Here is a 26,645-nt window from a genome sequence, read left to right on the forward strand (position 1 = left end):
TTCAGAGGGTCTTTACAAAAAGCACCTTTAAATTGTTGCAGGTAAATACTGGACCTGGAAAAAGTGGAGAATTATAGGTTTTGGTGGTTGTGGCAGCGTGAAGCAGGTGAACATAGCCAGCAGCTAATTTATTAATGTAATGCGGAGAAACTGAAAATAGTATACAGCTAATCTGAAGCTGAGGTGTAGAAAAGAAAGTGAAATGTTGGCATGTAGTCTGCTTGCTAAGTCTGTAATAATCGAGTAGTGACAAACGGCACAGTCTGGTGTAAAAAGCTGCTTTGTCCACTCTGGTTCCCTTTTCCCACCACACAGGAGACACCCCTTTAATCATTCATACTCAATCTAGAATGAGTTATGAATATTCCAGCTCCAGTCACCCGTCTTTCTTTGTAAATGACAGTAATCACTTGCTTCAATGTGCTGAGCCAAGTTTAGCCACAGAGGCAACAAGGACATGGTGGTGAAACAGAAATTATTGATTAGTCTCAGTTTGATGCGCACTGACGTCCTGGCCTACTTCATCTTCCACGTCCGCAAAGACATTTATGGAAAATTTATTACAGAGCACTGCTGATTTAATGCAGTTGGGCCATGCATGTAGTGGTCTGTGACGGAAAATTCACACCACGCCTGCAGTGGTAACAGTGATTTAGTCATGATACTGGCTGGTTCCTCTAATGTCCCCATTCACTGTCAGTATGCTAAACCATTACATGCACATGGAAGCTTATTCTGATTCCTTTGTCGACAAACAAAGACGGACTATTAAAGGTTATGAATTTAAGCCACTTATTATCATTCAACAGCCCTCCTGTCACCTGTTTTTCCTTTTACTTTCATATTGACTTCAAACTTGGGTCCTTCATTTACTGTGGACCCATTGTTTAAACAAAACAAAAAACAACCTGAAAGTTATATGGCAGATGATGAAAAACAGGAACTTATTTTATTTAATGGTTCATCTTTTACTTACTGACCTTGGTGCTGCGTTTCAGACTGTAGGCGATGCCTTTCTCACTTAGAAGGCCGTAAAATGGAAAAAATGAAAATGTAGTTAAAAATTAAAAACGTATGTGCTACGTATCAGCAGTAATGGTTTAGTTAGGGGTTCCCATTCTGTCCCACAGGCCCAATGTTTGACACTCATGGGTTAGCAGTTTTTCTGATGTTTGAGTATTCACCATTATGTTTCACACTTGCCTGATGTGGACGTGACTTCAAAAGTAAAGGTCAAGATTTTCAAATATTCAAATTTGGGGTGGGTGTCATTCGTTGCCTAGACGATGAAACGGTGCTTTCCCCATTATAATCGTTCATATTTTATTAATAAATAACAGCATGGTTTCTGAGACTGCTGGGAGTGATGTGCTAAATTAAGACAGATGACACTCACAGAAGCAGCGTGTGAACGTATTTAGCAAAGGCATGTGGACTCGTAGGCTCCTTCACAAGACCCTTGTCTGGAGGACTCGATCACTTGTCGCTTCTAGTTAGCCACATCTGTGTTTATTTTCACTTTTGCGGTGTGCTTTGTGCTGAAGTTTGAAAGAGTAAGCAGGTCTGAGGATTTGAACAGACGTCCCACAGGCCTAGAGACTGTTTAGTGACCTCATCACAGCTTCCGGCCACTAGAGAATGTGATCCTCAACCAGTTAGCGAGTGGTTGCTGGAGATTGACCATTTAAAAATGGTAATAAATGCTGTTGCAAAACCACCTTGTGATTGTTTTGGTTGCCAGCAGGTTGCTGAAATCACCTGTAGTTTCCATGGAAAACACAAACTTGTCTGGAAATACTTAGATTTTCCTCACCAAGCTTTACTGAAACTTGAAAAGTGGAAAGTAATTGGAAACGTTTCCCTTTAAAGTAAAAGTTGTGCCTCACCAGTACAGCCACCAAGTTCAAAGGATGCAACGTTTACTGAACCTCCCACGGATTACTTCCAATCAGAGAGTTCACTCTCTTAAAAGATTTACTTTTTTATTTTTATCTGTGAAGTGGCCTTTGTGCTGTGCTGTTATGGTCGCTGTTATGCTCCTGCCAAGTCTTTTGTGTTTGAAACGAATCTAAAAGATAAAACGAACCATTTCCCACGGGGGACACGGCTCTGAGTAGATGAACTGTTTTCAGTTTAAGTCACTGTACCGTTCAGTCATGTGCAGAGTATTTCCATAGAGCACCCTGAAGAGAGTTTAGCCAGACCTTAAGGAAAATTGCCGGCACTGTGATTTGATGGAGGTTGCTTAAAACCCTCAAACACAAATTAAGAGGAAAATGCTCTTGAATACGATGGCATTACTAGTCCCACACTGTTTAACCCAGTATTAAAATTTGTCCCAATACTGTTTTAATAAATGGTTATGTGCTTAATTACCTGAATGTAATTTTTCTCTGGTTTTAGTATATTATCATGTTTCATTCTGTTCTGGCACATCTCTCCTTTGTGATCTGTTTTCATTTTAATTTGCTGTTGACTCGACATTGCCTTCATACCCACTTTGTTTTTAATTCAGTGTAAATGAAATCCACAGCACTAATTCTCAGGATTTATTGCTAGGCTTATTGCTACGCTACAGCCAGAAATGGTGTTTGTCTGTAGCACAAAATATACAGTTTCTTTCTTGGTACAGTTTATTTGAGAAACATTTCCAGTAAATGTATTTATCATTGCATAATGGACCAAAAAAAACACTTGTTAGTACTGTTATTAGTACAATATTACCAGTAGTGCAATATTTACATTTATGTTAAGATGGATCATTTGTTTTAAAGGCAATACTTGTTTTGTTTAGATGTAATTAGTGCTGTAGAAAAGGTTTTATTTTGGAATTACATTAGTTTTTTGCCCAGCCTTTAATGATTCATAATTATTCATTATTTAAGTTGCTCACATTATCATTGTGTATTTCTATAAGATCTGTTGTGCTCTAAAAGGAAAAGAGCGTTCAGAATGATGGTCTTTGCATCTTAATCAGGAAAAGGCTGAGTTTATGTGCCAGGCCAGATGCTTCAGATTGCCTCTGGTAATAATGTCCATTTGTCATTGCACAGGTGTATTGTTGCTGAACTGGGACAAGGTTGGAAATTCGGCACTTAGAACTTAAAAAGGACACTGCTCTCAATTCACATTGGAGCTGTTTTCTTGCTTTTCCTTATCTTCTGCTATATATGTTCATATTAATCAAATCAAATTTTCAAATGATGAGAGCATCTGTCATGTAAACAGTGTGAGCCAAACACTCAGACTGATCTAAATACTGAGTATCTACTCTGTATGATATCACCCCCACCCACCTGCTGTTCACACCTTCTGTAGCTGGAGGGGCAGCCAATCAGAACCAACACAGTTTAAAGGTAGGGTGTCCTTAAATGGCTGGTTTTAGAGGTTGAGCTGAGGGGCTGGATCAAGGCCCAGTTTAAGATTCCAATAAACTAATTTGAACTACAAACCATGTAAAATAAATAAATAAAAATAACTACTATTATGCTCATAGCCCCCCTTTTAAACATCTGGTGATATTCTTATGCCTTTAATCATTATCATAATGCCCATTGTTGATTGTCACAGGCTATGAAGCCAGTGAAGACAAGGCTTACAAGGAGCCCCTTCTAACCGACCCAGATGAGCCTCCACCGGTACCAGTAATGCTGGCTGAGCCAGCCGCCGTCACTCTGGAGTGCTCCGAGTCAGCCTACACAGAATACCCCAAGCCTGGGCAGCCAGGGCACACAGGTGGGCTGGTTAGTGATTGGTTGTTAGTCAGAGGAGGCTCTGAAGTAGTTGTGTATCAGCGGTGTTTATCCACATGTCTACACATGGATACTTTTGTGCTGATTTTTGATGGGGCGGCGTGGACACCCAAGTTTGTAAACAAAGTAACTTGACGATGTCCACATTTATACCACAGGCACGGCTATTAGAAGGCTTTTAAGGATTTTAAGTGTGTTGGCCTCGTCAATCACACGGGGATCTAAATAAGTTTGATTTCACCTGATCTTGGATAACTCAAGGTTAGAATGAACTACAACCAAACACAGTCGGCTAATGTGGTCGAATATTAAGGGACAGTCTGTCCTCGGGCAGTAGATTTATTTTTGAAGGAGAACAGTGACCGCTTGAGAGGTATTTGTTTTATGTGTTATTTATTGCATCATTAAAATGTCATTGACCTGTTCCAGACACGATCTGCTACGAGACATTTATCTTTTTAAGTGCCCTCTGCTTGAAAGAAGTGTTGACAAAAACAACGAGGCTAAGGGAGGAATGGGTGGTATTAAGATGACTGTGATTATACAACCGTGTAGGAGTAGGTTTCTTAGCGCCCGTGCCATTGCTTCCAACACATTAAATTAGCTTGCATGAGTATTTGCTGTGTGTAAATACGACACTTTTGGTGCTTTTCTTCTTTCTTTTTTTCCTTCTCCATATTTTACAACCCTCTCCACCCACATCCCATTTCATTGTCTGGATAGTGTTTAGAGGATTAGACATAAGCTTAGTTGCTCCTTATTTTACCAAAATCTTTATCCTCTATCAACAGGCAGTGATCCCCAGCCTGACAACCCCCAGGAGGGCTTGAGGGAGCACCTGAAGAAGACCCTGGAGTTCTGTCTTTCCCGGTGAGCCAGTAGCTTCATATCACAGTACAGCCCAGAATTTTATGCTTTTCTTTGAATGTAGGGACATCTCCTTCACTAAGCCTCGAACTGTCCATGAGAAACTGGCGTACTGTGCTGAAATCTCAGCCCATCTACTTCAATCATTGCTCAGCAGCTGTTTCATACTTGCTAATGGAGAAAAGCACTTAGATTAAGATCTGGAAGGAAAAACATCTACTTGAAAGTGATTAACACAATGACTTGTGGATGACTGTGTGCAGTCCACTCATGTGTTATTCTGCCTCCTTGAATCCTGTGGTTCCTGATTGGTATAATCAGCACATTAGGCTCAAATAATACTTTCTGTGGCAGTGAAACCTCAGGCGTCCACAGTAGCCTTCATGACGTAAATGTTGTCATCTGCCTGTGCTCCCAAGGGTCTGCATCTGTGCACTCCCCAACTATGACTGTTGGCTGGCTGCACGTGTGAACACGACCTGAAACCCACTGTACCATAAACAAAAATGTTTCTGCTCTATGCTTGCTCTCATATGCTATTAGTTTTCTCCTGGTTTACTCCCAGGGCCCAAATTTTATTTTGTTTTGGGCATCAAGACAAAATCCAGACTTTTAATATGTGGTTTGTTTATTTGCATTTGTGTGTATTTGTTCTACTAGAGAATTTAAGATCGTCTCGAACAACGGTGACTGCCCATGAGATTGCTTTTAAAGTACAACATGGGGCTTTAAACCATAATGAGCCTTGTGCAGTGTCCAGCTACAGGCGCAGTGTGCATTTATACTTGCTCATGGGAGGGGGGATTGTACTGCTGCAAATCTTAACCAAATACCCATCTCATATTATAGTTCTCTTTATTAGTGGTATTAGTAGTAGTAATCTGAAAGCTAAAGGTTAAAAATGAATCCGCCTTCCTCTGTAGACTCGGACATCTCTGCTAGTAAGAGAGGGGACGGCTGCTTTCAGCCGGAGGCAAAGTTTACAAGAAATCTTCTTAATTTAGAAAATTAAGCAAGATGGGGCTTTTTTCTTTCTACCTTCCTTGTTTAAAACAAGCCTGTGACCAATGATGTTTAAGCTTTTTGACCATGACTTTTAGGTTTTGATTACATTTACAGTGACGGCGTTAACAAGGGCTGCTGTTAATTCTAGGAAAACATTTTCTCCCACTCCAACTGGGTCGTAGCACTGCCTCCTAATTGTGTGGATTTTGTGTGTTTCAACCTTTTTGTTGGAGGGACACTTAAGCTCTGTGGGTTGAATGTTGTAACACTGCTCATTCGGACTGTCACAAACTGGGCCACACACTCATTCCAATTAAGGCTTATTAAAGTAAAATAACCATAAAAGAGAAGACTTAAACAGTGGTGGGTGAAGTCAGTATGGTCAGTGGTGTGAATGTCATATTGTATGACGCAACAAAACAAAACAAACGGCCGACAAGATCCAAAAGTGGTGTCTCAGGGTGCCTTCGTGGAGCATTTGTACACTGAATCAGCCGTCTGTCTGCTGTGTGTGTGTGTGCGTCCGTCCGTCCGTCCGTACAGGGTTCATGGGAATTCTGCTTTTTTATTCCCCCTCTCTCTTTGTCAGAGTAAATTAATATTTTCGGTCGTACTGGGAGGTGTGATGGTAATTATATATGTTCCAACATCATTGTTCATGCGCTAAAAGAATTATTAAATCCATCAATAATTAAATGTGTGTGTGCAGCTAGTGTACTGGAAGACTATGTATTGTTTTTGATACCGATCAGGCCTCTTCTCTCTCTCTCTCTCTCCCTTTGGGTGTGGGCGTCAGGCGTAGTCTGAATGAAAGCCTTATTTCATACTTTTGAATGCCTCTGCGGTGGTGGTGGCTTAGCTGCTGATTTGAAAGGAACTGAGGCCTTGAAAAATTCATTTCATTTTCTCCTCTCTGTGAACTTGGAACAAGCCAACAACAATAGCATACTGTTAGCTTCTCCAAAACTACAGTGGAAGTTAAAAGAAAAAAAACCCCAAAACTGATCAGATATGAAAACAAGAAGCTATAGAAACCAAAAGACTACTGCTGGGTTACAAAATACTGGACCATACACACCTACAGTGCATTCTTTTGAGAAAGATCTCACAGTTGCAAAAGCAAAGCAGCCAAATGTGCAACAGCTGTAAACTGAAGGAGTTTCAAAAGGTGCACTTGTTACCAGAAGAGCAGCGATTCAGATGCAGTGTCACCCTCAGCAAAGCTGATGTTTATTACACGTGTAAGAGTCGCTCTTATTTAAGAGCAGCTGTGGGTGCTAATCACAGAATTGTTTATCAGAGAAAATGAAGTTTGTTTTCACTGCTGCACCTTTTGCCACCTACACCATGAAAGTCTAACTAACCTCTCCTATCTGCGTCTCCGTTTGGCAGGGAGAATCTGGCCAGTGACATGTACCTCATCTCCCAAATGGACAGTGACCAATATGTGCCAATTGTGACGGTGGCCAACCTGGACCACATCAAAAAGCTCAGCACGGACGTGGAGCTGATTGTGGACATCTTACGATGTGAGCGACATGCTTTCAAAGTCACAGTTTTATGCACCAGTTATTTTTCTTGGAGTTCAATCAGAACTCGTCATTGTGCTTGTTTACCTGAACGAGCTGCATGTCAAGAAAACCTTATCAGAGTGAATTTCTATCAGCATGTGGTTGGAGTTGATTTCCCAGGAGAGGTCGTTAAAGTGCATCCAGCAGAGTCTTACCTACTTGTGTTTGATTTGTGCTCGTACTTAGTTTACTGCTTAAATTAATCCTTTCTAGCTTGGAGGCCTTTTTATTTAATGGCTCATTGATCTGTACACTGCCAAGAGTTTTATATTTGAATTTAATCAGGTTACTGTAAATAAACCATCATGTAATTACGCTGCGATTAGGCTTTTTGCATTAATATTTTTTTCTGAAGATGTTCAAGTATGAAACTGCTTGTAATTTACAGATCACCCGTTTGGCCAGTTTCAGGTCCTGCATCCATGATTAGAAATTTTACATATTTATCTATGTTATACAAAGCCTGAGTGCAGCCCCCGTCCATCCTGTCTGAAACAGTCTCTTTTAGCTCCCTTCCCCTGCATTTAAGACAACTTTTTTCCTGATTGGCTGCTCCTCACAAACAGGTGGATGGGGCTGCTGTGCCCAAAGCTCCAGCTATGAGATCATAGCTGGAGCTTTGGGCGCATAGGAGTTAAATACTCTGACCTCATCATTTTAGACTTTGTTCATATTTAATATGAGACTGTTGTACACTCTGGTGTGTGTGTGTGAGTGTCTGTCATAGAAAATAAGAGTAAAACTGCAAGATTAGTCAGTATTTAATTTGCATTATTTTTTTCCAGCATATTTGAGTCCTCGTAATTTTGTGAATACAGGAGGTACCCACATGAAATTCAGAGCCTGAAAAGCACTTTTAATATCTGTTACACACAGAGTCTAGTCACATCTGCACATGTTAAAATAGAAGTCTGTTAGAGGAGTCGTGCACCAAAATGCATCCAGAAAGTAGATTTGTGGTCTGACTGTTTTGGACCAGTGGCCACGGTGATATCAGCCTTTAAGTTCACAGAAAAGAAAAAGAAAATCTTCAGAAACAGATTGACAGATCACACAGAATTTCAGCCCACCTGTGAGTTCCTTCAGGACACATAACCAGGAAACGTTTCATAGTTTGAAGGTGAACATTTTGCAAGGTTTCATTAGATCTGTGAAAGTTATTGTACGTAATAAACTAGCTGATTATGAAGGGCTTATTAGGTGGGATGTACTGATTGATCCTTCCTGAAATGGCCCATAACACCTTTTCTTTATGGCTTCCTGCAGCTTTGCCATTGGTCCAGGTGGATGAGAAGGGGGAAAAGGTGCGACCCAATCAGAACCGCTGCATCGTGATCCTCAGAGAGGTTCCAGAGAGCACGCCCATAGAGGTCAGTGCCGAAACAGGATGTCCAATTACACGTCTGTCATTTGACGCTACTGTCATGAGTCAACAAACACTAGAAGCATTATTATTCCATGGAAATGGCTCACGCCTAGAACACAAGCATAGCTTATGTACACTGTAGACGCCAGTCTGGTCTGGGTGTCTGATTGATAGTTTGCCTTTATGGTCTGTTCACATTTGTTTAGAAGGTCTTCTATTTACAGTCCCAGTAGTTAAACTGGGATTGTAAATAGAAATGCAAGTAGATAAATGTTTGCTTTTAGTTAATTAAATTTAGTTCTTCTTTAATATTTTACTCATTTCTGAATTCAGGGGAAATATTCTGCTAATGAAGTTCAAACATGGATGAAGTCGACAGACTCTGAATTATTTAATGTTTCTGTTAGGATGCATAACTTAATATAGTGAATTCTTATGCCTCAGTCACCATAATTAGTTTTTTAGTTATCATATGTGCCTGAACAGGTAACTCTACACGTATCCTTGATTTATTTAGGATTTGGTGTGTTTTATGTCGTGTTCTTGGATATTTTTTAAATCAATCTTTGTTATGCTTAAAGCGGAGTCTGCAGAATGCTGTCACTGTTACACATTAAGCTAATTAAACCATGATAACGAGGTGGTATGACTCCAAAGGAGACCAGAGAGTAGACATTTAAGGTAGACACCTCACCTTTCCAAAATGCAAAGTCGGGATTTTATCCAGTCATGACCCGTCCTTTCCCAGCAAGCACCACAAACCACACATTTTGAGCATTTTGAGGTTATTGAGAAGCATTTTCCTGTCGAGCAGTGACGGTAAAACATTTGCAGAGGTCTTGTGTGATATCAGTAACTCTCTTATCTGCCCCAGCCTGACAGAACATTTTCAGTTCAGCTGACTCCGAGCTAATGACTGTTATCACAGCGGTGCATTTTCAGCTCTGCAGAAAGTCCACGTCAAACAGATCTGCTCATATAAACAATATTTTTCTATCACATCATTCCCCATATTTCCTTAATACTGGAAAGTACACTAGTTATTTTGCTCAGAGCATCATATTTAGTTGTGAAATATAGAGAGAGGAGCAGCGAAACGTGGTTTTCTGCAGCTTATTCAATTATGGGTTGTTTGTAGTCTAAATCTTACGAGTATTAAATGTAATAATGTACCTTTGGTCCAGTTTAACCTGCGGGAATTTGTGAAGGCTTCTTTAAAGCTTTTTGCACCCACAGAGAGAAGAAATTGGAAAACATGCTTGTAGTGTCTCCTGATGTCTTTACGGCAGATATGAAGTAAATTCATCAAACAGCCAAAAATTATAAGCATCTCTAGAAGCAACAAGGGGTCGCCCAGTAGTGCAGCTCTCTGTGATGCACTTCATGACGCAGCTAAAAAAAAAAGGGGGTTTTGTTTTGCTTGTTAAGAGAATGTGTAAACTAGTACTCTGTGGAGTTCAATAATAATAATAATAATGACAAAACAAAACCAGAAGGTGAATCTGGCTGCTTGAAGAACCAGTTGGAAAATGGAAAATAGCCTTAATATTGGACACATTCTCTGCTTCAAGGTGTAATTTTGAATGAAGCTGCTTCAGGTTAAACTAATACAGCACTTGTGTAGTTTATTTCCCACGGTGCAAGCTGTGCCAACAAGAGGCCACCTATGAAATCATTCACATATAGCAAAGACTGATCTAATCTGCCATTAGACAATAATGACAGATGGAGGAAGCTTCCAGGTCTGAAGCGTGACGTCAATACAAAGTGCCATCTTATGACCAGCAGGGGGCAGCTGTTCTGATTGCAGATTCTATTGAAAATAAACATGTAAGGCAACATGGTGGCTATGTCCACTTTTAAATCTGTAATTGGGAAACATAACTGAATAGATCTTCATTATTATTTTTTCATAGTCTTGCTGCCCAGCCTGGGCCACCGGGGTTGTAGCAGATCTGTAGTGAAACAGTGGAATGAAATGAGTTTCTCTTGTTTTGCAGGAGGTCGAGGCTCTTTTTAAGGGGGACAACTTACCCAAGTTTATCAACTGTGAATTTGCCTACAATGACAACTGGTTCATCACTTTTGAATCAGAAGCAGATGCACAGCAGGTATCCGTACATGTGGACAGTTAATTTCATGCATTCATTCAGTTTTGATTTCATTAGTAATTTATACTAGTATTTAAATCTGAGTTTAAGCATCAAAGTTATCAGTGAACTTTGTGTGTTTTAAGTCACTAATGCTGTCCTGCGTTTCCTTTGTTTTAAAGGCATATCAATATCTCCGTGAGGAAGTAAAGACCTTCCAAGGGAAGCCAATAAAGGTAGGCTCACATTTTATTGGTTTGAGGCTGAGCTGGAAAGAAAACAATTTGCAAATCAAAAGATGCTCGAGAACCAGATGCACCCTGCTGGTGGTGATTTCAGGCTCTCGTCACTGTCAGTTTATGCATTTTGAGCTATATTCAAACCACTTCTGTTCATGAATGTGGTCTCAAAAGTCAAATATTATCCCCTGTCATGCAAAATGAATCAGCAGAGAAGCACACATCCAACTTTTTTGTAGACAGCTCACAAATCACAGGTTTTTGCTTAAGGGGTTCATTCAGAGGTCTGCTTGTTATTTAAGGACCACATAAAGCGTGTAAATGTAAATTGCATTCCTCTGTACTAAAACACTTTTTTAGATTTGGCTGAAAAACGTTGATCAATACCTCTAAGCCCATGGTACACATGAATATTTATTAACAACCGATGAAACAAACAAATTTTGTGAAGATGGTTGAGAAATGTATTTTTTTATTTGTATTTTTTCCTCAACTGTATTAGCAGTTAGTTATAATATCGATCTCTCTTTTGGGCGCTGGTGCTAATTTCTCTCTCTGTTCGGGCTCTTTCTACCAGGCGAGGATAAAGGCGAAGGCAATCGCTATCAACACTTTCATACCAAAGAACGGTTACCGGCCGGTGGAGGTGAACCCGTACGCTCAGCAGCGCTACACATCCTACTACATCCCGCCGGTTTACAGCCCCCAGCAGCAATTCCCGTTATACAGCCTCATCACGCCGCAGGCCTGGTCGGCCACACACAGCTTCATCGACCCCGCGCTGGTAAGAATGAGTTACTGTGTGTTTATTGGATTTGGGAAAGAAGAAGTCAAACAGGTGCTCAGTTGTGTATCAAAAACGGTAAATTCACAATTGTTTTTGGATTTAAGATTAAATCAGGACCAGCAGATCAGCACCAGGATTAAATTTAGTTACTTGTGTTTAATATTGACTTTTTCGGTCTGAATAATACACTGTGCTTTCTGTAGTGGCTGCTTTATTAAATATAAACTGTTTAAATTGGTGCTATGAAGCATTAATAGGTTTAGAGCCACTTTCACATTTTTAAGACACTTTTTATAAACATACAATATCAACAACTACATTAGAAAACATTAAGTTCAAAAGTCACACAACTAGCTTAATAATTTGTTACTTAAATGCATCTTATTTAACTGTTTTTCTGTCTCCAGGTTACTCCATTTCACAACAACCAGTTCATCAACGGATTTACATCTCACAGTTTCAAACCAGCGACGTCGCCCCTCACTGTCAGACACTACTCGCCCAGGAACAGGTTTGTTATAGTTCAGTGGAACAATGTAGTTAATGTACGTGCTGTTGGAATACTAAATCCAGTTAAACTGGCAGCATCTCACCTTTCTCCACTTGTAAACACACTGGAAGTTCGTCAGTCGTCCCAGCACATCTCCATCACCCTCACACAGGGTGTGATCAGCTGTTCACCCACTAATGTTGTGTGTATGACACACAGCTGTGTGTTTAAACAAACCGAACATAGAACATAAAACATTTGTTTTTACTTATTTGTAATCCCAGGGGTGATTGACAGATTAACCATATGATGATTATTTACCTGCTTATCAAAGTTTTGAGGTTGGTTTTTTTTGGGTTTTTTTAAATTAAGGATTTGTTACAATATGAATTTAATGGGGTAAAAGTCTGTGAAGTTGTTTTCTGTTGTCCAGTTTTGGTGAGCCCACGTGAGTTTTCTGTTTTTAGCTGACAGGAGTGGCACTAGGTGTCGTCTTCTGCTGCTTTAGCTCTTCTGTTTCGAGGCTTGAGGAGATCAGAGATGCTCTTCTGCGTACTTTAGCTGTAATGAGTGGCTTTTTGAGTTCAGGTCGTCTTCCTGTTTGCTTGAAGCAGTCTGGCCCCTCTGCTCTGACATCAACGAGGCATTTTCGATCATAGAGCTGCTGCTCACTGGATGTGTGCTGTTTTTCATTCTCTGTAAACCCCAGAGATGGTTGTGCCATAGGGCTGCCACGATTAGTCGACTAGTCACGATTATGTCGACTATTAAAATCGTCGACGACTAATTTAATAGTCGACGCATCGTTTGAAGCTTTGTAAGATCCCAAAAGACGCAGGAATAAGTAGCAGGATTTAAGAGTGTAATAACGGACTGAAACAGAAGATGGCAGCACTGCATGTACAACGATGCCAGCTGCCGTTAAACCCCGAAGAAGAAGAAGCTGTGTCCCAGAATTCATAGCGCAGCCCAGCGCAGTTGTCAACAATGGCGGCAGCTACTTAGTTTTAATATTACTCTTATTATTCTTTCTGGGTCACAAAAAAAACGTTTAACATATTTTCAGGCGAGAATGTAGCTGTGTAAACCTCAAATATCTGCTCAGTTTATCAAGACACCACATATTTTCAAAAGCTCTCCGACGTTTTCGGAGACGTCTGTTACCCACTAGCTCGTTAGCTAGGCGGGGGCAAGGCTAACTAGAGCCGTGAGAACACCGGACTCCCGGCAAATCGTTTTCAAACCCACCGCCGTCTTTCGCTAGTCAGGTTAAACATATATATAAGTCACTTAGATAACTTAAAATGTTATTGTTTGGCTTTCTTTAGTATTTTATTTGTTCCTGAGTAAATCGGTTTGGCTGAGATTAAAGTTATAGTTTTTGCACAGCTAAAACTGTCAAGCAGACAGCTGATCATCAGAAGTTTGAGACGCTGGAGAATATACTCCGGTGTCCTGTTATATTTTAGAAAGCAAGGAGTTTATTAAACTTCACCGAAACAATCTGCAAATTTCATTAAAAATTAATAAACTACCATCTTGTCTTTATTTTTAGTTAGCACAAACACTTAAAGCTGTAAGCTAATGATAGTTCTATAAGAGCAGATGCTGCTGGTGCAATAAGCTGTACGCTGTACGTCCAATGGATGATGATCTGATTAGTCGACTAATCGCAAAAATAATCGGTGACTAGTCGACTATCAAAATAATCGTTTGTGGCAGCCCTAGTTGTGCAGCTAAAATCTCAGAAAATCAGTTCCTTTTGTATTTCGTAAATAAACCATCAGCATATGGGAAATGATTGTATCTAAATAATTTATCCACTTCCAGTTTCACTGAGTTTGTAGATTTTTTACTCCTCCAAAGGCTGAAGACGCAACACAAACGCAAAAATGAAATCTTACCATCTGGTTTTACCTGTCACTTGCGGGGTCCTTCACAGAATGAGTTTATTGTAGGCCCAGGGTTCGATTATTCACTTTAAACCCAAGTTTTAATGCTCACATGGACTCACAAGGTTTTCCTTTTCTGCAGGAATCACAGCAAACCTCACCTGAGGCCGACCATCCCCACAGCGGATCGCAGCACTGGGCTACTGGACAGCCCGAGCCTCTTTGCCGGCTTTCCCAGCGAGAGGCTCAATGGGGCTCGCAGCAGCCCGCCAACGCGACTCCCCACCAGCCAACCCAGAACCAGGTTACCCTCCACTGCAGCCTTCCCTCGTAGGGACACTGTGGGCACGGGGCGAGTAACGGAGCCCGCAACCACAGACTACTCGCTGGGGATCGGCCGAGGAAGGTCAGGCACTGATCATTTACTTGTGTAGAGCAATAACTCTGCCACTCCCCTCTGATAGTGCAGGTTTCCAAAGTGTTATGAGAGGAATTCAACAGTTCACGCTGACACTTTGAATGTGGTTGTCCTAAAGTGAAAACATGAGTAAACTAACAGGCTCAGGTGATTCTCTTTTGTTCTTGGACACAATGTCTTTGGAAATGGGATGCCACACATTTCCTGAAGTTTTGGTCCTCTTAGGGGAAACAGTCAGTACAAAGTGTGGTCAAAATGTTTGGAAATTGAGCTCTAAAAATGAAAAACCTTACCTGATTTAAATTTGGCCAACCTCCCATTCAGAATCATCTTCGCATACACCTCAACCGGCTCGTTGTGGTACAGCGTCCGCAGCACTTTGTGTTGGGCAGCAGCCCAGGCGGAGGCCCTGTCGGACCAATCGCCAGCCTCGATTCTTCAACTGGATTCAATTTTTGTGAAAGTGGAAAAACTAAAAGCGAGGCGAATCGTGCTCCTGCTGTCACTCCTCGCATGACTCACTCTGTTCAGTCTTACAAACTAACTTTAAACTGAGACCCAGCTCCCATCACCAGTGATCGACCTCCATCCAGATTTTGCGTCACTTTAAAACGAAAGACAAGATTTGCCGTCTGGCTAAATTGCAGAGCAAAGAGTGTAAGTGGGCACAACAGGACTTCTAAGAATAGCAGCCGCATTGGAAGCTGTCTGGACAAACTAAGAGATGATGACACTGAACAGGGCATCAGCCAAATTTGAGTGAGGTAATGTTTTGGAGCTTTTTGGCCACACCTTATCCAAAGCTGTTCTGAGTGATCACCTTTATCCTCTGATGAAACATTTATGTCGTGCTGCCAGCGATCACTTCCAGAATGACTCACCATTAAAACAGCAGATGAGCGAGTTTCTTTTAGAGGACTTGAAGCTGATCTGGTGGCCCAACATCTTAAGCTTTACGTTTACTTGTCTCTGTGTTTAATGGGATCTGGAATTATATATTTTTTGCCCTGTTTCGGCTGTTCCTCAAAAATTAATCGGCTACTAAAAGTTTTGCATGTATCTGGATAAAATGATGAAGTGGTGACATTTCATATCCAGGAGGCCAACCTCCTTGTGCCATCACGATTCTGTGCACCAACTGAGGAACAGAAGGGGAGATTGTGGCCATGTTTCACGTTCTGTCAGATGCATAATTACTGAAACTAGTCTTTGGTTCCAACCTATTAAAATCTTTCAGTCTCAACTAATTAATTCTAGGTGACGTTGTGTAAGGTGAAGTCGGTGTTTTTAGATAGAACGGATGTTTGTAAATTGAGATGTTCTTTTTCTTAAAGGAAAAATGTTTCTGCTTCTAGGAAAAAGAGGGACGAAAAGTTTACAGTAAGTACTGATTTTTATCCTCGTCATTCTGATTCTTTTCAAACTTTAAATTCCACAGTTTTTCTGTGAGTTTATGCTCAGTTTAAAGGAAGCAAACCAAGATTAGTACTTATGTATTCCTTACATCTTGAAAGTGAATCGAAGACTGTTTTGTTTCCTGACTCTTTGTTGCCTCTGTGTAGAGAGTGACGCCTCAGTCGCCGCCTCCGCCCCCAAAACCTCCATCTCCAAGCTTCGAGCTCGGTCTCTCCAGCTTCCCTCCTCTGCCCGGAGCAGCCGGCCAGCTCAAAACTGACGACGTCTTTGACAACCGACTAGCCAGCAGCGTAGTCGTCGGAAACTCCAAGGAACGGGTAGGAACTGATGCTAAACTCAAACTGAGCTATAGGTTTGTCAGTGGTGTGTTAAATTATGTATGAATCAATGTAAACTCCAATAAGCCCTGGAGGTTTATTGTTATATTAAATTAAATCTTCTAGTATAAACAAAATATAATACAGTAAAGTGCTTGGTTAGCAAAGATGATAATAGACGCAGGTTTTGTGGTAAAGATGGGTACAATCACAGCGCCTGCTCCAGGAAGCGCCATTTTGCCGGTTTTACTTTTGTGAGGAGAGCAGTGAGCGTGCAAAAGAAAAATACGATTTTCTTAAAGAAAAAACAATCGGGAGTGACCATGACAAGCTGCCACTCAGCACACAGCATGAAAGTATGACAATAATCCACACACAACACACATCAGCCATGTTGGTGATTTGTTTTTGTGAAGGGTCAGCATGGTTTTGGTGCATGATTTTGAATTGTTTCATAAAAGGTGCCCCAGTGTTAGAAAGAATAGAGAATTCATCCAGCTCTTATTGTGGCTGCCACACAGATATTTCATGGTGACTCGACTCAGGCACTTCCTAAAAACAAAACGGGCTGTTCAAACTGCAACAATACCTTTAAATAGTCTAAGGAGCTTGGAAAGAAAAGCGTCTGGACTTCTAAGTTGCTTGAAGACGTTCCATCTCTCATCCGAGAAGCTTCTTCAGTTCTAAGGTCAAATGGTGGAGATTCTCAGATTTAATCCCTGTGGTGGTTCCCCCTCTACCCAATCACATGAGCCAAGGTGTGAAAACAGGTGTGGGTCACAATCAGCCAGGGTTTCGGGTGAACTCATTGTGAAACCTAGCCCCACCCCATCTTGTGATTTCCTGAGGTCAGAAGGCCCAGGATGTGAGTGGGCGTTAAGGCGTCTGGGAAGGGATCTCAAAACTGGATTATAGATGGCAGACGGTTGGTTGTCGTAAACCACCGCCTCTTTGACCCTAGAACTGAAGAAGCCTCTCAGATGAGAGGTGAAACGCCTTCAAACAACTTAAAGAAGTCCAGACAATTTTTCTTTCCAAGCTCCTTAGACTACGATGACCTGGATGACTGAGAACCTTCACAGACGTACCTTGAAATATGTTGGAAAACTCTTTATTATTTTTTTAATCTTCCTCAAAATAAAGGTGAGACTCTTGAGAGTAATAATCTGATTCTCGAGTGTGTTGGCTCACGATATGGAGCATTAATCTAGCATTTCTTTATGATATGGAAAAACAGCACAAGTATAAAGAAGGCTTTAGGAAGGCACCACCAACACTGCAATTTTAGCTACTGGTCCTGCTTTTTCATTGTACACTGATATACGCTCACCTGTAAAGAACTTCTCCTTCTGCTAATAAAAAGAACTTGCTGTAATACGTCATTTCTGCTGCTTGCTGTTTGCTTGATGTCGCTGCAGAATGTAAGTGCTGAATCCAGTAGTGGAGGCACTCTCTCTCCAGCGGGTCCCAAAGAGCCTCTCCGGTCCTCAACGTCCCCGATGGCCACAACCTTCCAGCCCTCGCCGACCACCCCGACCACGACCCCCGCCTCGACGCTGCCCCCTTCCCCTGGCACGCCGCACAGTCCCGCTCCCTCCCTCCCAGTAACGTAAGAAGCACTCAGATGTTGTTGACTGCAGCACGTAGAGCAGAGTCTGTAAAAAGCCATTTACTGACAGCCGTAGGGTAGAAGATAAGGCTGCGAACATACACAGCATTCGCTGAAATGCTGTCATTAATTATCATAATGGTTCTAGTATCTGTTAAGAAAAGCGTGTAACATAATAGCCTACGATTTAGAGAGAGAGAGAGAGGATGTGACAGGAAAGGTGCCATCCACCCACGAGAACAGCCTGACATTGCAGGTAAAGACGCAGCGTTTTCCAGGAAGCTTGTGAGCCTATTTCAGATCATTATAGGAAGTAAACGTGACAGAAAATGGAAATTAGGAGTATTAACTACAGAACTGGAAAGGCAGCCACACACCATACCTGCAATGGCACTGTGACAGTTTCTCACAGCTATGAAATGTGTCATTTTGGACATTTTAGTCATGTGGCACCATTAGGCTTCATTCTCTCACCCTGAAATGGGTGAGGGTTGCCACAGCGGGAAGCTCCGGATGTTTTATAAGGCAGAATTTTTATAGTGAATACTTTTCGTGTCTGCTCCTGGGAGCAAACGCTTGCTTCTTAAGCAAATGTGTAAACCACAACACACGCACGTCTTCCAAACTCCTAGTGGTTTAAAATGAGTCCTCCTAAGATATTACCGAGGCTTTGTTTCTTTAAACTTAGGTCTGTGAGAAAACAGTCCTGAGCTGCACAAGAAGATAATGTTGAATATTAGGTTGGCCACATTAAGGTGAGGAGGAGCTTTCTGATTAGATCTCGTCTTATTACAGTCATCAGTTTGCCTCTTCATGTTGCACTGATCACTTCTTTAGCCATTATGTGCGTTTCGAGGACTGCAGACCTCCTAAATGATGTTAAATTCATTATTCCACCCTAATGCTGTTGGCTCATGTTTCTTTATTCCAGGGAGGTGAAGGTGACAGAGGTGAAGCCGAAGGAGGTGCAGCTGTCTGTGGAGCGAGTTCCTGGGACTCTGTCCACTGCAAGCAAATCGGTGCAAGTCAACGGTGCTGCCACAGTCAGTATTGATTCCTCCTTTTTGTTTTGTTTTTTCTGCTCACCGGCGCTTTTTAATATTTGCTGCCTCTCAGACACCTCAGTCACCATTAAATAAATCTCATCCTGAAGAAAAGAAGGCAAATTAATTGCACCTTAATTCTGCGCAGTCTCGTATTGATTTTGATTGCAGACAACTCGATTTCTAGAGGAAAAAACTGTGCATTTTTAAAATGGACACATGTAGCAGCCAAAAAAGCTTTACTTGTAACAAGCCAAAGGCAAATTTCCTCTTACAGCTTTAATTTAGGTCTGTGTGAGGTGTCAGAAGGAAACGGTGCATTTTGAAGAAGAAAATCTGTTTTGATGGAGGGGCGAAAAAAAACAACCCCTGCTTTCCTCTCAGCTTTGGTCTTTTTTTAAATAGCAATAAAACACGAGCCAAGGTCTGAAACGTACTGCTGCTAAAACAACGACCCCACACACACACACACACACACGCGCACGCGCGTAGGAGTGAACAGAAACGGATCTGGCAAATTAAATACAATCAACATGCCAAATGTGGGTTCAACAATCATATCACTGCTGTCATGTTGAACCTCTTAATCTCTGAAATGTTCAGGAGCCAAAATTCTGAATGTTTTTAGCTCAGTTGCCGTGTTTATTACAGCGTTTTCCCAAACTGTATAAATGGAACGTTTGTAGTTACAGGCTGTCCCCAGCGTTATATTCATACATGGAAAAGTTTGATTGACATGTGCCTGCATCGGCGTGAAATACATTTTTTCTCATCTCCTTGTTTTCATGTTTGTTGTTTATTAATAAATTATATACACTTAATAAAAATTTGCCTTTGGATTGAATTATCAGCCAAATTCTTTGATTTTCAATATTTTCAATTTTAATTTTTCAGTCCTGACATTAAAGTTTCTGCACACGTTTAGGAGACTGCTATGTAGTGTAAACCAGCGGCCCCCAACCTTTTTTGCGCCACGGACCGGTTTAATGTCCGACAATATTTTCATGGACCGGCCTTGTCGTGGATAAATACAACAAGATAAAACCAGTACCGGTACCAAAAAAAATAAGATTTATTCATAACACACGGGAAAAGACCCAGGCAAACAGAGTTAACGATAAAAAAGATTAAAAAAATAACGCTAAAAACCCTGAAAACCGTGAATTTCACACCCGAGCTTCAACTCTCGCTGCCCGCTACCAAAGGACTCATGGTCACGCTGGTGTAAACCAAACAGTGAGCTGCTGTGAGAAGATTGAGGCAGAATCTGTGCAAAAAAATAAAATCCCAACACAGCTGATGAATGTAAGTAAACAGAGATCAGCTGAGCAGGTACAGAAACTTAAATCCCACAGTTTGCCTGGTTCTGTTGTATTTTTAGAAGCTTCTTTACAGTTTTACTGACTTCGAGCTGTTGTAATGTGGGCAAATTGTAACTGTTATTGGGAACAAAGTCTATCCCTGATGCTTCACTTCAGTCTGTCCTTCTGTTTGGGGTCCTCTCTTTCGGCTCTCTCTGTCACTTTGTGGCTAATGGCTCTCTCTCTGAGCCTGTCCCTGGAGATGTCTTCCTGTTAAAAGGGAGTTCTTCCTCTTTACAAATGTCTGCCCACCAAAACTGTGTCTAAACTCTACAAAAGGGCTAGAAAAACAAAATGGTAACAACACACTATATGTGCACCACACAACAAACATCGACTTGTTCCAAAAGGTGGAGGGAATTTGTGCGGAAAACTCTATTTAGTAGGGGTGCAACGATACACAAAATTCACGGTTCGGTTCGATACTTTGGTGTCACGGTTCGATATTTTTTCGATACAAAAAAATGTTCATGCCTTTTTAATTTGTCATTTATTAAAATTATAAATATATATTTTAACTCAAAAGTACAGTTTTTAAATTTAACCCTAACCAGCGAATGCGCACCTGCGGACCACTTATGTGCAGCCCTGGTTATTTAGCTCGTCATATTGCAGCCACAGAAATTCTTTTGTCCATGAAACCATAAAGCTGCACTTTCTTTTTGCCTTATAGTCTCATTTGTCATAACTTCTCCGTTTTGCGGTAAGCTTTTCTTTGGCTGTCACTTCTTCACCCCGACCTGTCTTATTTGGCTCAGCAGAACTAAAATATATATACTGCTACTTTTACACACGGACTCACATAAGCTCAGCGATTCTCTGCGCGATCAACCTCTCACATGTTTAAGCTTGCTGTGGGAGATTTCACTTGTCATGTTTGCATAGTAAGCTAACGATTAATAAGACGATGTCAGAGGAATTGGTGCACAAATTATCATCACTCACAGATCAGTGCTGTCATTGCAAAGTGAAAGCAAAAAAACAAGCGCAAATTCAAACGCGATTTCAATATGTCACATATTGACAGTGGCTCATCGATGCCAATGACATAATTACCCAGCTACATTTCTGAAAGAATGCAAAAGCATTGACATATATTTTTCCTACAATAGCCCGACGGGCAGGGCAGAGAGATTTTTGTAGCCCGACTGGAAAGATCGCTAGCTCCGGGACGTCGGGCTAGCGATATTGCAAGCCCTGTATCTGATTGAGGAATCACTCATCTTTGGAAAAGAGAGTTTATTACAGAGAAATGTCTCTTTCCAAAATAAAAGCTATACTATCCGCTTCTTCTGGGCTATATTCTCAGCAGCATAAGGAGAATCACGTGCTAACAGCTGTCTAAATGACTCGGCTAAAGTTAGTAGCATGCTTGTTGTTTTTGTCTTTGCACTAGGATGATGTCGGTGTAAATGTGCAGTCATATTCGTTGTGTTCCCACTAGTGCTTTCAGGTTAATCTCGTTGAAATGACCTTAACGCCACAACACGGCAAATCTCCGTTAACGAGCTACCGCCGATCGCCCCGTGCATGGGGCTAGACGGCCAACACGTTAACGAGCTAACTGCGCTAACACACTAGTTCACACCAATGTAATTAAGCATTGCATGGCACATCCAACATACTGTTTTACTTTAGTCCATGACTCGCTTACCTTCAGGGTCATACGTCACATGAAAACCAAAATAATTCCAAACGCCAGATCTGAATGAGGGTGGGGGAGGTCCATCTTGCAAGGAGAGCTTATCTTCTGTCTCGCTAGCTTGCCCTGCGCTCTTCCTCCTGACTATGCTGTCTGTGTTGAGCGCTCAGTGGATCTGCGCTCGACAGTGCAGCCTAGGCGGAGTAGTCGAACGCAGATTCACTGAGCGCTCAACACAGACAGCATCGTCAGAAGGAAAGTTGATAAAATAAATTACAAATGTTGTATTGTTCGATACATATGCGTACCGAACCGAAAGCACTGTATCGAACGGTTCAATATCGATACGAATATCGTTGCACCCCTACTATTTAGATTCTTCATTACTCCACATATTACTAACAAATTTCAAGCGCACCAGCAAAAATGTTGGAGACAGTGTGGTCACCCGAACGCCAATCACTCTCATATCTTTTGGACGTGTACACAATTGACTTCATTTTGGGGCAGTATATCCAAGTTAACAGATGACATCATGTCCTATGCCATCCCTAAGGACCCCAGGATCTTCATCATCTAAAAAGGCCATAACAAGGAATTGGCTTAAGAAGGATCCTCTCCAAGTAGAGCAAGTGCTAGAGATTATAGAGGACATGCATCTGATGGACAGACTGACTTTCTTTCTATGACTTAAAGGTCATCCTTTTCAACAACATTGGACTAAATGGCACAAATATAAGCAAAGACCTGAAGATTCTGTCACTTAATTCAGCTTACCTCTCTATTTGTGTGATGCTTGGACAAATTTGTTGTTGGGGCTCTCCTTCTGGAGACACGTGTGCTACAGGCCTGAACCTTTCCAGGCATTGTATGTGAGATGCATGTGAGGAAGTTCGTTACTGACGCTAACGGACCCATACGGGGATCTAACTCTGATTCTGTCCTGTTCAAGGTGGAAATGAAAACCACTCGTTCACAAACTGCCCGCAGACGAGCTTTGTAAGGATGTGTGCAGAATGTTTTACAACTGTCTTGTGTTTTCCTGCTAGGAGCAGAGGAAGCCCTCCTACGCCGAGATCTGCCAGCGGGTGAAGGATACCCCGACGTTACAGCAACCAACCACCCCTAAGGAAGCTAAGCCAGCCTGCGCCGCCACAGCAGGCGAGGAGAGGAAGTGCCCCGACGCCTCCACGCCTTCAGGGGAGGCCAAGGCCAGAGAGACTTACCACCCCTCCTCCAAACCCAGTTCAACGGGTGCCACCACAGGCAGACCCCCGAAGGAGGTCCGAAGGCCGGGTGGGCGGTGGGCCTCTCCGCCCCCACACCCAGGGAAAACCCCCAACAAAGATTCCCACCACACCCCACCCAAATCCCCGCAGTAGGGTGACCTCCTTTCCCTCCCCAAGTCCTCCAACCCCACTACTATGCTCCACAGATGCGTTTAAAAAAATAAAGGAAATACAAGTCAGGGCTACTCGATACTTATATCCCAGAATCACCCGTCACAAACAAGCATAGAGGACGCCTTCTTTTCTGGATCAGGGCTTGCAGACAAAAAGCACTTTACTGTGCATGTAGAGCACCGTTTCTTTTTCTTTATATTCTATTTATTGTTTTTGGTTTTTCACTTTTATTTCTCCTTTTCTCTTTTTGCATTACGTAGTGGTGTCAGCCTGTCAGGTGGCACAGACAACACTGAAATTTGTTCATTCTGTCCAAACGGCCTTGTGGGATTAAATTAGCCGCGTGTGTGTGTGTGTGTGTGTGTGTGTGTGTGTGTGTGTGTGTGTGCGTGTGTGTGTGTGTGTGTGTGTGTGCGTGTGTGTGTGTGCGTGTGTGTGTGTGTGCGTGTGTGTGTGTGTGCGTGTGTGTGTGTGTGTGTGCGTGTGTGTGTGTGTGCGTGCGCGCGTGCGCGCGCATGTGTGGGAAGCAACAGGGCATTGTTGGAAGCCACCCCAAAGGATGATGGGAAAGGGTGCATAAAACAGACTCCATCTTGTTTGGCTGTCATAATGAGGGGTTTGTTTGCATGTTGAGTGGCAGCATTGTGCAACTTTAAGTGGCTTAATTATGGGTCATTATTAGTCCTTTTGTTTTTAAATACATATTCACATCCATATGCAACTCAACATCACAAGAAGACTTGGATCCTTTGGTTTACATAGAATTTTTTGCAGGTTTGTTTACACTAGGTGGCTTTTATGTCTTTTTGGGGTTTTTTGCAAACCGTAGTTGGCTGTTGGTACAGTAATTGGTCATCCTCCCCTCGGCGTCTTCTCCCTCTGATCCTGTTCTTAAAGGATCACCCCTCCTGCTGTTATTCCCTCTCTGTTTTGCTAACATGCTAACTCACCATAGTGTGCGTCTGTGGCTTAACGTGGGGTCAGCGCTGTTTTGTTTTTTGTTTTTTTTAGTATCACACAGGAAGGGCACATGACTTTTCTCTAAAATGAGGCATCTTGTTGTAACAGTGAAAGTAGGTGAGGTGTTGCTCACACTGCATATGAGTCTGCAGACATTTAACTAGTCAGGAAGCTAAATTCTCTCCCCGCTTTTCATTTCCTGTCAAACTGTTGATCATTATTGTGGAAGGAAGGAAGATGCAGGGCAGGTTTTAGGCTGACAAACTTAAAAATCGAGCGGTGACGAGGAAGCCGCTTCTTCCCATCTGAAAGGGTTTTGTTTATTCTGGAGGCGAGGGAACGCTGGCAAGCAGGAAGGAGGAAATTAACACTAGCTACCAGCTATCAGCTCAGTAAACACGTCTGTTTACAGGCGCCGAACGGAGGGTTTTTTGGTTTTTGTTTAATTTTCTGGAAATCTGCTGAGACACAGTGACTCATCAGGAGGCTGAGATGTGTGTGAGTTTCCTGCCATAAAATGGGACAAGTCCAGAGTTCAGTGTGGCGATTTGATCCAGTGGGAAGTTTCCTGTTCAAACCTCCTTTCAAACGGTGGCATGTTTGTAGTTCTTTCTCCTACTTATGGTGCTAGATATCAAAACCTGGAATCTGTTACTACAACTCCTCTGATACTGTAAGTAGAAATACTTGATTTACATCTGCAGACGTTTAATTGCACTGTTGTTGTTTTCTCAGACTCTCGCAAGCAAATTCATGTGATTAATCCTACCTAAAGTGAAAAAAGGGACTAACTTTGTTTTGTTTTTTGGGGAGGAAGTTGGGGAATGACACACACAGTTCAGTTTTCCAGGAGGGAAGTTGACGAACACCCTGCTGCATCATCTCCATTGACACAATCACTGAAGCTTTTTTGTCTTGTCGGTCATGTTGAAGCATCTGTGCAGCATTAAATTTTTGAAGACTGATGCTTAACGTTTTTTGTTCGTTTGTTTGTTTTTGTTCGGTGCTGCTTGAATAGACATGCAGTGGTTTGGATTTTTAACTTTGGGTTTTGGGTCAGTGAGGATTTTGTTGGAAAATGGTGAAAATGGGGAAGTGGGATGGTTGAATAGACGAGTATATTTTTATGAAGGTAAATAACGAGTGGATTTTTTTTTTTTTTCTGGAACGTGGTTTGCAATGTTGAAGTGAGAGAGCGATAATTTGGCTTTGGGGGTCCCATCGGGACTCGTGAACAGCCTTAAACCAAACATTTAAGTGCTGGAAGGTTTGGAGCAGGAAGGTGTGTAAAATCCATCCTTGGGGTGAAAATGTTCCGCTGTTTTCCTCAAGTCTATACCACTAGGATTGTTTATTATTGTTGTTTGGGGGTGTTTTTTTTTTTTTTTTTTCTTTCCTCCTCTCTGTCGGCGTGCTTTGTTGTTTTCTTCTAGTTGTTTGCACTCTTTGATTTCTCTGAAAAAATTGGAAAAGATCAACCGGAGCACACGGGACTTCCTCTGTTGCCGCTTCACTCTGGTTACCTTTGATAAATGGCAGCAGACAGGAGGACGATTTAAAGCACAGAGTAAGAGGAAACATCCTTTACTCACCTCGAGCCTGGCTCGTTTGAAGCGCCGGCACCCAGTTGGTCAGAGCTTTCATGGGACATAATCGAAGCAGCGATTTTATACCAGAGCTGGTGGAAAATTTTGCATCCTGCACCAGAGTGAAGTAGCAAGCTCGCACGTTCAGGGAGGGCAGCTCCAGCTTTGGTTGGAAGGTCTGCCTACTGTAGCAACCACTTTGGCAGATAACCAACCGAGTGTGTTTTTTAATTTGAATGTAACTGTCTGAAAAATGACTTAAAAGACTTCCCTCCCTGCTCCTCGGTCATGTGCTCGGGTTCATCTTTTGAAGTCGTCACCTAAGATGCAAAAACACCCTGAAAAAAATAAATAAAAACCACTGTACTATACACAATATCTGTTTAGGTGGGACCTCGCATGTCTCGCTGAAGTCTTCCTGCAACAAAAAGCATTCTGGGTAATCCCACTAAGAGAAAACAGGAGCCTGGAGAAGGGAAAGCTTCATTTAAAGAGCCTGTACTCCTGGTCAGAGCTGCTTTTGATTTGGATGCTACAGCTTGAGTTTAGTGAAAAAAGAAAATATTTTTTTATTATTTTGAAGGACTGAGATGCACTTGGATGGGTCTATTATTTTCTCTTTTTTGTTTTCCTCATTGGTGGAAATGGTAAAACAAATGTAAATGCACCATATCCACTTATTTATAAAGCAGTGCTGTTTATTCCACAAGAAATATCAAGTTTTCTTTTTGGGAGAAGGAAAAAATGATGTATTGAGCTCTCAATATACACACACACACACACACACACACACACACACACACACACACACACACACACACACACACACAC

The 26,645-nt window shown here is 41.8% G+C and overlaps 1 protein-coding gene across 3 annotated transcripts in view; it reads left to right on the top strand.

Annotated features, from left to right (window-relative positions):
- Nucleotides 1-26,645, top strand: part of larp4b (La ribonucleoprotein 4B) — a 54,408-nt gene extending 27,763 nt beyond the window's left edge. The window contains exons 4-17 of one of the 3 annotated variants that reach the window (XM_085388755.1): nucleotides 3,571-3,735; nucleotides 4,544-4,622; nucleotides 7,017-7,153; nucleotides 8,462-8,565; nucleotides 10,562-10,672; nucleotides 10,834-10,887; nucleotides 11,468-11,674; nucleotides 12,085-12,188; nucleotides 14,202-14,465; nucleotides 15,812-15,857; nucleotides 16,040-16,210; nucleotides 17,629-17,819; nucleotides 18,751-18,862; nucleotides 22,915-26,645. In XM_085388755.1, coding sequence (XP_085244881.1) covers nucleotides 3,571-3,735; nucleotides 4,544-4,622; nucleotides 7,017-7,153; nucleotides 8,462-8,565; nucleotides 10,562-10,672; nucleotides 10,834-10,887; nucleotides 11,468-11,674; nucleotides 12,085-12,188; nucleotides 14,202-14,465; nucleotides 15,812-15,857; nucleotides 16,040-16,210; nucleotides 17,629-17,819; nucleotides 18,751-18,862; nucleotides 22,915-23,247 — 2,078 coding nt within the window. In that variant the 3' untranslated portion in view covers nucleotides 23,248-26,645. The remainder of the gene's footprint in view (nucleotides 1-3,570; nucleotides 3,736-4,543; nucleotides 4,623-7,016; nucleotides 7,154-8,461; nucleotides 8,566-10,561; nucleotides 10,673-10,833; nucleotides 10,888-11,467; nucleotides 11,675-12,084; nucleotides 12,189-14,201; nucleotides 14,466-15,811; nucleotides 15,858-16,039; nucleotides 16,211-17,628; nucleotides 17,820-18,750; nucleotides 18,863-22,914) is intronic. The other 2 variants (XM_085388756.1, XM_085388757.1) reach the window with 2 other exon arrangements.

This window comes from Rhamphochromis longiceps, linkage group LG18 (assembly GCF_057381845.1).
Source record: "Rhamphochromis longiceps isolate RC_006_pf linkage group LG18, R_longiceps_female_GT1.1, whole genome shotgun sequence".
Taxonomy (NCBI): Eukaryota; Metazoa; Chordata; class Actinopteri; order Cichliformes; family Cichlidae; genus Rhamphochromis; species Rhamphochromis longiceps.